The sequence below is a fragment of the Myotis brandtii genome, unplaced genomic scaffold (assembly GCF_000412655.1).
Source record: "Myotis brandtii unplaced genomic scaffold, ASM41265v1 scaffold803, whole genome shotgun sequence".
Lineage (NCBI taxonomy): Eukaryota > Metazoa > Chordata > Mammalia > Chiroptera > Vespertilionidae > Myotis > Myotis brandtii.
In genome coordinates this window covers 451600-464728 of record NW_005371234.1, presented here as the reverse complement: position 1 = coordinate 464728, position 13129 = coordinate 451600, and the positions used below count along the sequence as shown (strand labels likewise).

The window sequence follows — 13129 nt, the reverse complement described above, 5'->3', positions numbered from 1 at the left end:
CCAGGCTTCTAGCTGTGACCTCAAGGGACACAGACTTCAACCCCAGGCTCCTGTGGACAAATGGCCCCTGATCCCAGGCCCCGGGCTAAGCCCTCTCTCCTCCGCACCCACCCCCAGGTGGACAACTCCTCCCTGACCGGCGAGTCCGAACCCCAGACCCGCTCTCCCGACTGCACACACGACAACCCCTTGGAGACTCGGAACATCACCTTCTTTTCCACCAACTGTGTGGAAGGTGCGGTGGGGTGCGGTGGGGGCACCAGGTTGGGCAGGGCTGGTCCAGACGGGCCCAGGTCCCTCTGAACCTCACGGAGCTCCTCCCCACACCTCAGCCTAATCCCCTGTGGCCCCACAGGCACGGCTCGGGGCGTGGTGGTGGCCACAGGGGACCGCACTGTCATGGGCCGCATCGCCACCCTGGCCTCAGGGCTGGAGGTGGGCAAGACACCCATCGCCATCGAGATTGAGCACTTCATCCAGCTCATCACTGGCGTGGCCGTCTTCCTGGGCGTCTCCTTCTTCGTCCTCTCCCTCATTCTTGGGTACAGCTGGCTCGAGGCTGTCATCTTCCTCATCGGCATCATCGTGGCCAATGTCCCAGAGGGCCTGCTGGCCACGGTCACTGTAAGGCCTGGACTTTACAGTGGGTTTGGGGGAGGGAGGGCTGGGGGTCCAGACCCCTGGGTCTGGGGGAGGAGGACCCTATACTACTGGGTCTGAGGGGGGAGGGGCTGGGGTGTGGATTTCAATGTTCTTGATAAGGGCAACTTGGGTATTTCTGGCTGAGCCTCCTAGATCTTGAATGAGGAGGGTCCTGGGACTCAGAGAACCTCATTAACAAAACAAACAAACAAACAAAAATCTTGAGAAACACTATAAGGCATAAAGGGCTAACAAGTCTATCTTTTTAAAGTTAACTCACAAATTTAAGAAGTACACTGTAGTGATAGTGATAGAAATCTAAAAAAGACATTAAGGCCCTAGCTGGTTTGGCTCAGTGGATAGAGTGTCGGCCTGCAGACTGAAGGGCCCCAGGTTCGATTCCAGTCAAGGGCACATGCCCGGGTTTCAGGCTCGATCCCCAGTAAGGGGTGTGCAAGAGGCAGCCGATCAACGATCATCTCTCTCATCATTGAGGATTCTGTTTCTCTCCCGCTCTCTTCTTCTCTGAAATCAATAAAAAATATACTTAGAAAAATAAAAAAGACATTAAAGTAGTTTAAAAATAAGATAACAGTCCCCTTTCCTCCGCTCAGCCGCCAGCCCCCTTACGAAAGTCTGTTCTCTGCGCTCCTCCTACAGGCGTGGGCACATTGCAGCGTGTTAGAAGTTTTCACGCACGTCGAAGGGACGGTCCTAGGAAGACTCGTCTGCCTCTTGATCCTTTCAGTTAATACTAGAGGCCCGATGCACGAAATTCGTGCAAAAGGAATTGGCTCTCACAACCCCTCGAAGCCCCAGCTGGCCCTGGCAGCCTCGGCTTTGTCCAGACGGTCATTCTGCTGTTCGGTCTAATTAGCATATCAGCTCTTTATTATATAGGATATTAGCAGCAGAGTTTCCCACTTCACCGTATTTGAAGCTACTCTTGGCCAAAGGCTGTTCACAGACACCGAATACACACACATGGGGTTGCACATGAGAATGTACAGACTGAGCGTCAGGGCAAATGGAACACTCATGTCAGCTGCACCAGCTCAAGGTCCCCAGAATCCCCTTCAAGACCTCACCCAGCCCCTGTGTCCACCCCCAGGGAAACCCCTACACGGGCCGTGCTGAGGCACAGCTTTCTTGCTTCAGGTCAATTGGAATATTCAGTGTCAATTCTTGTTTTGGTTCTTTTTTTTTCTGAACATCCTGGTACTTTTTAAATATATTTTTATTGATTTCAGAGAGGGAGAGAGAGAGAGACATTAATGAGAGAGAATCATTCATCGGCTGCCTCCTGCACACCTCCTACTGGGGATCGAGCCTGCAACCTGGGCATATGCCCTTGACCAGAATCGAATCTGGGACCCTTCTGTCTGCAGGCTGATGCTCTATCCACTGAGCAAAAAGGCTAGGGCTGAACATCATATTTTTGAACTTTATCCATGCAGTTGCCTGCAACAGTAGCTTGCTCCTTTTCATTGCTGTATAATATTCCATCTTTATTCCACAATTTATTTGTCCCTCCTGCTGTTAGTGGGCATTGGGATTGTTTTCATTTTGAAACTATTGTAAGTGCTGCTGCTGTGGACATTCCAGTACATGTCTTTTGAGACACATTTTTCTGTTGGTTTGTGCCTTGGGGTGGAATTGCCTGGTGACACCTTTCTCCCTGGGCGAGGCAGTTGGGTGGCTGGCGCTCGTATTGCTGGTCCAATCCTGCCGCCTGCCTCTGCCTGTACCTTGCCTGTCCCTGTGCACCCGCAGGTGTGCCTGACACTGACTGCCAAGCGCATGGCCCGGAAGAACTGCCTTGTGAAAAACCTGGAGGCTGTAGAGACCCTGGGCTCCACGTCCACCATCTGCTCAGACAAGACAGGGACCCTCACCCAGAACCGCATGACAGTTGCCCACATGTGGTTTGACAACCAGATCCACGAGGCCGACACCACGGAGGACCAGTCAGGTGAGGGTGGGGTCCAGGCGGGGACCGAGGGGGCCTGGCCCCAAACGTCCCCAGCTGTGACACGTGCCTCCTCCAGGGACCTCGTTCGACAAGAGCTCGCACACCTGGGTGGCCCTGTCCCATATCGCCGGGCTCTGCAACAGGGCCGTCTTCAAGGGTGGTCAGGACAACATCCCTGTGCTCAAGGTGGGTCCGGCTGCCCTCCTGGCTTTGGCCCCGCCCACGCCCACCCCTGCTGCTCTGCCCTGACAGCCCTCTCTCCCCAGAGGGACGTGGCCGGCGATGCCTCGGAGTCGGCCCTGCTCAAGTGCATCGAGCTGTCGTCCGGCTCCGTGAAGCTGATGCGGGAACGGAACAAGAAAGTGGCCGAGATCCCCTTTAACTCCACCAACAAATACCAGGTACCGGCCTGGACCTCCCTTTCTCTCTGATGCCTTAGCGGTCAGCCCTGCTGCCCTCCTGCTTTGGGCAGGTTACTAACCTTCGCAGAGCCTTGGTTTCCCCATCTGTAAAATGGGAATGATAGTGCCCACCTGGCAGGGAGAGGAACAGAGCTGAGTGAGAGCGAGGTCTCTGCCGGAGCAGGAAGCAGAGGAGTAAAGATCTTCCCGCAGCAGAGCATGGGAACCAGCCGAGGATCTCTTTCGTTTATTTACATTTTTTTTGAGCAGCCACCACATGTCACACACGTGGTTTAGATCCTGGGGGTAGATACCCAGTGAGTCCCTCTCATGGAACTTACTCTCTAGTGCTAGAAAACAGACAATGACAAAAGCACAAGGAAGTAGGGAATATTTCTGCCGGTCATCATGCTGAGGGTGGGAGCCAGGGGAAGTGTCCCAGGCAGTGGGCACAGTATGTGCAAAGGCCCCGAGGCAGGAGTATGTTGACGTGTTTCAACAAGAGCCAGGCAGCCAGTGTGGCAGAGCAGAAAGCCAGGGAGTGTGGTGGGAGCTGAGGGCAGTGGATGCTGGGCCAGGTCCTGGCAGGCCTTCCGGGCCGTGGAGAGGTCTTGGGTGTGACTCTGTTGGGGACATGAGCCACAGGAGGGCTCTGAGCAGGGGAGAGATGGAACCTGACTTATGTTCTTTAATTTAATATTGTTTTGTTAATCCTCACCAAAGGATATTGTTTTCCTTTTTCCCGTTGATTTTTAAAGAAAACAGAAGAGAGAGAGGGAGGGAGGGGGAGAGGGGAAGAGAGAGAGAGAGAAACATTGATGTGAGAGAGCCGCATCAATTGGTTGCCTCTCACACGAGCCCCAACCGGAGCAGGGAGAGAACCTGCAACCCAGGTACCTTCCCTTGACCGGAAATCAAACCCTCGACCTTTCGGTGCACAGTCTGATGCTTGAACCACTGAGCCACGCCAGCCAGGGCTTGACTCACATTTTCAAACAGCTTTAGAGAGATTAATTCACATGCCATAGCTCACCCATTTAAAGTGTGTAACTCAGTACTTTTAGTATTTTCACAAGGATGTGCTGTCATCTACACAGTCAATTTTAGCACATTTATCACCTCAAAAAGAAACCCCACTTTCCTTAACTGTTGCCCTCAACCTCCCTCCCTCCCCAAGCCCTAGGCCAACACTAATCTACTTCCTGTCTCTATGGATTTGCCTGTTCTGGACTTTTCACATAAATGGCCTTTTGTATGTGGCTTCTTTCACGCAGTATAATGTTTTCAAGGTTTATCCATGTAGCAGGGATCAGTGTTTCATTCCTTTTCATGGCCGAATAATCTTCCATTGTATGGATAGGCCACAATGTGTTTGTTCCTGTTGGCTACTGTGAATAACGCTGCTGCGAACATTCACGGTACAAGTGTTTGGGTGGGAGCAGTTTGCATGTCTCTTGGGGGTATGCTAGGGGATGGCTGGGTCACATGGCAACTCTACATTTTGGGGAGCTGCCAGACTGTTTTCCAAAGTGGCTGCACCACTTCCCGTTAACTCACATTGTTAAAGGACTTGTCTGCTGTGGGGGAGAAATGCTATGGGGCAGGGAAGGCTGAATGGGGCTTCAGTGTGGAGGCTGCTGCGATGTCCCATGTGAGAGGTGGTGGTGGCCTGGAGGTCAGAATCTGGGTGCATTTCACAGGTGAGCCGACCAGATGTGGGGAGGCCCAGATGTGGGATAAGGAGACGGGGGAGGCCACGGGCAGGGAGAGAGGCACGCGTCCTGTGGACAGCTGGTATTTCTGTGGGAAACTCAGAGGGGCAGAAATGTCTGCGGTAGAGACAGAAACTGGCAGGGGAGAGCAGAGCTCTCTGCAGGGTCTGAGAAACAATGATCTCAGCTAGCGGTGTAGCTAGCACCTCTGGGGGGGCTGCCTGTCCTGGCGCCCCGGCTCCAGTGGGGCTGGGGTCCTCTCCCTGCCGGTTTGGGCAGCTCCAGGTCCCGGTGAGGCTCAGGCACTCCCACCCTCTCCCGTCCCCAGCTCTCCATCCATGAGACCGAGGACCCCAACGACAACCGGTACCTGCTGGTGATGAAGGGCGCCCCCGAGCGCATCCTGGACCGCTGCGCCACCATCCTGCTTCAGGGCAAGGAGCAGCCCCTGGACGAGGAGATGAAGGAAGCCTTCCAGAATGCCTACCTCGAGCTCGGAGGCCTGGGCGAGCGGGTGCTGGGTGCGCAGCATGGGTGGGGCTGAGTTGGGGCGGGAGCGGGGGCGGGGTCCTCTCTGGGGGTAAGGACGGCGTGACATTGCCCAGAGCTGGCTCAGAATAGGGCCTCCCAGAATGCACCCTGAATGAATGAATGAATGAATGAATGAGAGGGGATGACAGCTTAGGGGATGACTGTTGGCTGGCTGGCTGGCCCACTGGGGATGACTGCTGGGACTGGAGGCCAGGAGCCGTGGGGCAAGAGGCCGGAGGCCCGGGGCGGGAGCCCTCATGCCCGCACCGTCTCTGCCACCAGGTTTCTGCCATTACTACCTGCCTGAGGAGCAGTTCCCCAAGGGCTTTGCCTTCGACTGTGATGACGTGAACTTCACCACAGACAACCTGTGCTTCGTGGGCCTCATGTCCATGATCGACCCACCCCGGGCGGCCGTCCCGGATGCAGTGGGCAAGTGCCGCAGCGCAGGCATCAAGGTGTGGCCAGGGGCCGCTGGGGGGACAGGGCCGGCGCCCCAGGGGCCAGGGCAGAGGCTGGACCATCCCCAAACAATGCCCACAGGTCATCATGGTCACAGGCGATCACCCCATCACGGCAAAGGCCATTGCCAAGGGTGTGGGCATCATCTCCGAGGGCAACGAGACTGTGGAGGACATTGCCGCCCGGCTCAACATTCCCGTCAGCCAGGTCAACCCCCGGTGAGCACCTTCTCCCCAGGGGGCGGCCGGCCCCCTTCCTGCCGGGCCTCCTCTGTGGACTCGGCGCCCTGGTCCCGTTCCTCCTCCACCGGTGAGGACTGCAGGCTGGAGTAGCCTCACATCCCAGCTTTGCACTCCAGGCCGTGTGACCTTGACCAAGTCATTCAGCCTCCCTGAGCCTCCGCTTCAGAGCAGGTCCTCTGCCTCTCCCGTCTGGGGGTCTGGCCTGCCGGCTCCCTGCCCATCGGTCGCTGCACCACTCCCCACACGTCCTGACCCCTCCTGGCTCTTCCCAGGGACGCCAAGGCCTGTGTGATCCACGGCACCGACCTCAAGGACTTCACCTCCGAGCAAATCGACGAGATCCTGCAGAACCACACGGAGATCGTCTTCGCCCGCACGTCCCCCCAGCAGAAGCTCATCATCGTGGAGGGCTGTCAGAGACAGGTGGGCTGTGCCGGGCTCCTCAGGGGGGGCCGGGCGGGACTCGGGCGGCCTCCTCACCCTCTCTCCCTGCAGGGGGCCATCGTGGCTGTGACTGGGGACGGTGTGAATGACTCCCCCGCGCTGAAGAAGGCTGACATCGGGGTGGCCATGGGCATCGCTGGCTCTGACGTCTCCAAGCAGGCGGCGGACATGATTCTGCTGGACGACAACTTTGCCTCCATCGTCACGGGTGTGGAGGAGGGTGAGTGGCCGGTGGCCCTGGACACGGGGTCCCTGCCTGAGGCTGGGGAAGGGGAAGGGGCCTAGGCCAGGGATGCATGGCAAGGAGACCCCGGAACCCCACTGTGACCAAGGAGCCCGGGCTTCTCCTTTCAGTCTCCCTCCCCCCGGGGTTGGGGCTTCCTGGGGGCAGGACCGAGAGGATGCCCTCCTGGGTCCCAGCGTTGCCCAGCGCAGGCCCAGCCTGGTGAGAAGATTCAGAAGCATTTTTAAACCCTTGTAAGTGCAACCACGGGAGCAGAGGGTCCCGCAGGAGGCCCTCACCCATCGGGGGTCAGGGTCCTGGAAGCCGCCCAGGACCACGTGGGCAGTGCCAGGGAGGGAGCTACAGGCAGAGGAAGCTGAGTGTGTGAGACAGGGGCCCTGGGAGCCCAGGCCACACAGCCCAGACCCCACCTCCTGACGGGTCTTGATACAGCCACCGATGGGGCTTGTTCTCATTTTTTTAAAATGATTTTTATAAGGAGAGGAAGGGAGAGAAAGAGAGAGGGAGAAACATCAGTGTGAGGGCAACATCGATTGGCTGCCTCCTGCACACCCCCTACTGGGGATCAAGCGGGCAAACCAGCAACCTTTCAGTGCCCGGAGGACACTCAGCCAACTGAGCCCCATAGGCCAGGCTGGGGCTTGTTCACCTTTAATTTAATCTGATCATCAAAGTAGCTCATGGTAATTATCTAAAATGTAGAGAAGCGTGAAGAAGGAAGTTGGAACTGCCCGGAACCTCACCACCCACAAGTAATCACTGTTCGTGCTGCGGCGTCCTTTCTCCCAGCTTCTCTCTCCCCATCGGAAATGTCCCCCGTGTAAAAAATTATGTGCAAGAGAGAATTCAAACAGGAAAGCTGAGCCTCAGGTGACACATTAAATGCCCTTTCCCTTGTCTCCTGCCTCCCAGAGGACACCATGGCTAACCCTGTGCATCTGCGCGTATGCAATGCACACACGCATGGACATGCGTGCTCACGCCTTCCAGACATTTACTAGGATCCTACTTTATGCATCACGCAGGGTGCTGGAGACACAGCTGTGAGCAGAGCAGGCATGGTCCCTCTGTGGGAGAGACAGCTTTAAGTTCACCAACAAATAAATGCATAACTGCAAATTGTGATAAGTGCTAAGAAAGAAAGTAGGGTGCTATGACAGATGCTAATGGGGTTCCTTCCTCCTTAGCGAGGGAGGACAAGGCCTCTCTGGAGTGACAACAGCAGAGTTTAATTTCCATGAGGGGAAGTCCCTGGTATCTCCAAAGCAGAGTGAACAGCACAGTGAACCTCGCTGTCGCCGACACCCAGCTCGGACAGTTACAGCTCATGCAGATCTTGTTTCATTTCCCCTCCCCCACTACACACTCCGGATCACGCTCAAGCACATTTAAGTAATTGTTTCATCCATAAATGTCTTAGGATGAGATACCGCTAGTTTGTGGAGAGCAGTGCATGCATTAGAGCAGTGGTTCGCAACCTTGGCTGCACATTAGAATCACCTGGGAATCTTTTTAAAACCCTGATTTCTGGGCCTCATCCTCCGGAAATTCTGTTTCTTTGTTATGGGGTGAGGCCACAACATTAGTAACAAAGAAACAGACTTTCCAGAGGATGAGGCCCAGAAATCAGGACTTTAAAAAGATTCCCAGGTGATTCTAATGTGCAGCCAAGGTTGAGAATCACTGCATTAGAGGGAGAGGGAATAGCAGGTGTAAACACCTAATCGTCTTATTGTTACACAAAGGTGATCAAACCATCCATTGCCTGCAGCAGCCTGCTTTCCGGTCCCTCCTTTCTTTCTTTCTTTCTTCTTCTTTTTTTTTTTTTTTTGGTTAATCCTCACCTGAGGATATTTTTCCATTGATTTTTAGGGAGAGTGGATGAGATAGGGGAACACAGAAACATCGATGTGAGAGAAACACATCAATTGGTTGCCTCCTGCACAGGCCCTGACCAGGGCCCAGGCAGGGAGGAGCCTGCAATCAAGGTACGTGCCCTTGACCGGAATCGAATCTGGGACCCTTTGGTCCGCAGGCCGACACTCTAGCCACTGAGCCAAACCAGCCAGGGCTCCTGTTCCTTCACGACATATCTTGTTGCTGTTGTCTCTCAGCACATGAGAGATGGTGGAGCGAGGGGCTGGCTGGAGTCGTCTTTAGTTTCTTTGTACTTTGTATACACTGTACTGATTGAATTTTTTTAAAATATATTTTTATTGATTTCAGAGAGGAATTGAGAGGGAGAGAGAGATAAAAATATCAATGATGAGAGAGAATCATTGATCGGCTGCCTCCTGCACACCTCACACTGGGGACCGATCCTGCATGTGCCTTTGACCGGAATTGACCCTGGGCCCCTTCAGTCCGCAGGCCGATGCTCTGCCCGCGGAGCCAAACCAGCCAGGGCTATTGGATTATGACATGTACAGTAAGGTGTAAGGTGGGCAGCTCAATGACTTTTACACATGTACACATCTGTGCAACCACCAGCCCCCTGAGTTTCATCAGTTCCCCTCCAGCCTTTATCCCTGCTCCCAGAAACAACCAGTAGCTTGACTTTTGGCTCTATAAATCACTTTCAAATCTCATCTAAATGGAATCATGCAATATGAAAGCTTTTGTGTGTGGCTTTTTTCACTCAGTGGATCATCTGTGAGATTCATCATGGAGTTGGGTGTGACCCAGCTTGATCCTTTTCCTTGCTGCGTGGTATTCCACTGTGTGGATGGGCGGGTTTATTTATCCACTCCCCTGTCGATGGACATGGGGGTTGGTTCTGACTTTTGCTATCGTGACTAACACTATGCTGAGCATCCACACTTGCCTTTTGGTGGACAGAAGCACCGATTTCCCTTGGGTAGAAGCCTAGAGCAGGTTTGCTGGGTCAATAGGGAAGGGGAGATTTAACCTTAGAGACTGCCAAACCGTCTTCCAAAGTGGTTGTGTTTCAAGAACGGTTTGGACAGGGGTAATACGGTGGGATGTTTGCGTGGACAGTGGGCAGGTGAGGAGATGGATTAGCAAGGACCCGTGAATTGAGCAGGGAAGGGGCAGAGGGAATAGGGTGCGATGGTGTGAGCACCTGAGGTCTGAACCTGTCCCTGCCACAGGCCGCCTGATCTTTGACAACCTGAAGAAGTCCATTGCCTATACCCTGACCAGCAACATCCCTGAGATCACACCCTTCCTACTGTTCATCATGGCCAACATCCCACTGCCTCTGGGCACCATCACCATCCTCTGCATCGACCTGGGCACTGACATGGTGAGCCCACAGCCACGCCCAGGGCCCTGGGGGCAGGGTCCCTCACTCCCCGGCTCACCTGGCCTCTCCCGCCCAGGTCCCTGCCATCTCATTGGCATACGAGGCTGCAGAGAGTGACATCATGAAGAGACAGCCCAGGAACCCGCGCACTGACAAGCTGGTTAACGAGCGGCTCATCAGCATGGCCTACGGGCAGATCGGTGAGGATCTGGGGACCCTGCCTTGACTATGGCTGTTGGCCCAAAACCTAGCGCAGTGCCTGGCCCACTGTGGGCACCCAGAAACCTTGTGCTGGATGAGTGGAGAACAAGTAGGACTTGGTGCTGCAGGTCTGGAAGAAGCGGCTTACAGATGGGTGGTGGTCACCACGGTGGGGGACAGGCCTGAAGGGGGGGTGCACCCGGGGGGCACATGGGACACTGAGTAGCAGAACAGGGTTGGCCCCAGGCTGCTCCCCCACCTCCGTGATGGGAAGGATGAGATCAGCCTGTGAGCTCTATGAGGGCATTTCTCTCTGCCTCATCCTCAACCTGCTGCTAGAGGTGATGTGTGCTGAGCCTGAGGTGCTGAGCTCCCCGTCACTGGGATGTTCCAGGAAGCAGAGGCTTCCCGGTGGTGATCAGAAGCCTGGGGAGGTCATTCCTCACTTGGTTAAGACTTAAGCCCAAGCGTCCTCGGGGATGTCCTGGTGTTCAGGGGGTCTCGTCAGGTGGGAGGGGGCCACCAGGTTATCCGTCTGGGGAGCCCTCTCCCCAAGCTTCTGTCCCAGGTGACCCATCTCAGGTGCTCGCCACCAGACGGGCCTCTGAGAGCCCAGCCCCAGATGCTGTTTAGCAAGAGGACTGAGGGGGCCCACCCTCCACCAGGTGGGGGTCTCAAGGGGCCCCAGAGGTGCCGTGGGCTGGCTGTCAGCCCACCCGAGCCTCTCCACGCCTCCCCTCTCTCCTCCTCTCAGGAATGATCCAAGCTCTCGGAGGCTTCTTCTCCTACTTTGTGATCCTGGCAGAAAATGGTTTCTTGCCTGGCAACCTGGTGGGCATCCGGTTGAACTGGGATGACCGCACCATCAATGACCTTGAGGACAGTTACGGGCAGCAGTGGGTGAGTGGGGCTGGCCCCACAGCATGGCAGGGGCTCCCAGCCAGCGTCCCCCAGGCAAGCTGTCCTGCTTCCTACAATGGCCCTTCTGCCCCAGAGTCCAGATGAAGACCCTTGCTGGACACACAGGGCCTCCGGAGCCCTAGGCCCAGCCTGTCAGGGCCTGGTGTCTACGGGCCACACACTCTCTGCCCTGCCAGGCGAGACACCTTCGCTGCCTTCTTCCCATCGCTGTCTGTCCCTTCAAAGTTCACTGGTGTCTGTCCCCTCGGGAGGCCCATGGAGTCCTCGACCTCCTCCCACTCCCCTCGATGCCAGGGATGGTCCCTGGTCCCCAACTGACGACTGAGGTCACCGTTAACCTCTCCTTCCTAGTACATCCCTGACTTCCCATGGGGCATGAGCCTAAGAGGGGAGACCTTTCTGAGGTGCTGGGGGACCCCATCGGGAGAGTCCCTGCTTTGCCCGGGTGCAGACAGGGAGCCTGGGGCAGGGCCGCAGCCACACTGACTGCTGTCCTGCACGCTGTTGGCTCTTGCAGACGTACGAGCAGAGGAAAGTGGTGGAGTTCACGTGCCACACGGCCTTCTTTGTGAGCATCGTGGTCGTCCAGTGGGCTGACCTGATCATCTGCAAGACCCGCAGGAACTCGGTCTTCCAGCAGGGCATGAAGTGAGGGCTGCGCGGCTGCCTCCCCTCCCGCTGTTTCCGCTTTTTGCCTCTCAGTTGATCCCTCTCCCTCTCTCTGCATCTCTGTATCTCTGGTGTGTGCGTGTGTGTGTGTGTGTGTGTGTGGGTGGTCCTGGGTCCCTCTCCAGATCTGCTTTACCTTTTCACGCACCTGCCTGCCTGCGTGTCTGTCGCGGTTTCTGCCTTCCTGTCTTTATCTTTCATTGTGGCCATCTGCCCGGATCCCTTTTTGCCTCTCTGCCTCTTTCTGTCTGTCTCCCTGTGTCTCTGTGCCGGCCTCTCTGCCTGCCTTGGGGGTGCCTCTGTCTGTGGGTGGGTTAGGGCTGCTGGTCCAGCCCTGCCTGTGCCTCCAGGAACAAGATCCTGATCTTCGGCTTGTTTGAGGAGACGGCCCTCGCTGCCTTCCTGTCCTACTGCCCCGGCATGGACGTGGCCCTTCGCATGTACCCTCTCAAGTGAGTGCCCCTCACGCTCCCCGGACTTCCTGCCGCCGGGAGGACCCTACAGGAATCTCCCCAGGGGCCACCTCACAGGCCCCCTCTCTTGGTGTCTCCCGGAACCCCCTTCTCTGGGTCCCCACTGCAGCCCCTGTTCTGCAGCCACCAAGCCTCCCCCTCCACTGTGGGGTGTCCTCACAGTGGGTGCTCGGAAGAGCCCAGGCCGCAGCCATGGCCGAGGCACCCCTTCTTGTGGGCAGGAGGGGTCAAGGGAGAACCCCCCTCAGTGTGGCCCCTCCTGTCCTCTGGGACTCTGCCCACTGCCCCATCTCGGCCCCACACTGACGCCTCCTGTTGTCCCATCTCCGCAGGCCCAGCTGGTGGTTCTGTGCCTTCCCCTACAGCTTCCTCATCTTCGTCTATGACGAAATTCGCAAACTCATCCTGCGCAGGAACCCCGGGGGTGAGGGGCTACAGGGGCAGAAGGGCGGGGCAGAGGAGTGGCTGAGGGAACAGGCAGGCACAGCGGGGGCGGGGCGGGGCGGCACCCCGGCGGCTGGTCTGGCGCTAACCTCACTCTCTGTCTCCCCACCTCCCTTCTATGTCCTCGTCTCTCCCTTCCCTTTCCAACTCTTTTCTCTCCCTGCCTCTCTGGGCCTCCTCTCTGTCATTCCACGTGTGTCTCTCTCCTTCTTGGTTCTTTCCTGTGTGTGTCTCTCTCTCTTTTTCTCTGTCTTGGTGTTTCTTTCCATGCCTGTCTCTCTCTGTGTCTGTTTCTTTCCTCTCCAGGTTGGGTGGAGAAGGAAACCTACTACTGACCTCAACCCCACCACCTCACCCATCTCTTCCCTGCCCCCGAAGCCCAGGAGCGCCCCCTCCAGTCCCCCCAATTTTGTATTCTCTGGGGAGGGGTCCTCTCTCCCCTTGGCCCCACCCCCTCAAGTATCTCCAGCCCTCTCCCTCTGCTGGCTTCTCTCCCCACCCTCCCT

At 56.4% G+C, this 13129-nt stretch overlaps 1 protein-coding gene across 2 annotated transcripts in view; it reads left to right on the top strand.

The window, feature by feature from the left end:
* Window positions 1-13123, top strand: part of ATP1A3 (ATPase, Na+/K+ transporting, alpha 3 polypeptide) — a 20362-nt gene extending 7239 nt beyond the window's left edge. For both annotated transcript variants that reach the window (XM_014531449.1, XM_005883886.2), the window contains exons 7-23: window positions 118-235; window positions 356-624; window positions 2416-2614; window positions 2691-2800; window positions 2881-3015; window positions 5056-5248; window positions 5541-5716; window positions 5802-5938; window positions 6235-6385; window positions 6458-6626; window positions 9761-9915; window positions 9992-10115; window positions 10871-11016; window positions 11555-11685; window positions 12057-12158; window positions 12512-12603; window positions 12930-13123. In XM_014531449.1, coding sequence (XP_014386935.1) covers window positions 118-235; window positions 356-624; window positions 2416-2614; window positions 2691-2800; window positions 2881-3015; window positions 5056-5248; window positions 5541-5716; window positions 5802-5938; window positions 6235-6385; window positions 6458-6626; window positions 9761-9915; window positions 9992-10115; window positions 10871-11016; window positions 11555-11685; window positions 12057-12158; window positions 12512-12603; window positions 12930-12958 — 2436 coding nt within the window. In that variant the 3' untranslated portion in view covers window positions 12959-13123. The remainder of the gene's footprint in view (window positions 1-117; window positions 236-355; window positions 625-2415; window positions 2615-2690; window positions 2801-2880; window positions 3016-5055; window positions 5249-5540; window positions 5717-5801; window positions 5939-6234; window positions 6386-6457; window positions 6627-9760; window positions 9916-9991; window positions 10116-10870; window positions 11017-11554; window positions 11686-12056; window positions 12159-12511; window positions 12604-12929) is intronic.
* The last annotated feature ends 6 nt before the right edge of the window (window positions 13124-13129 follow it).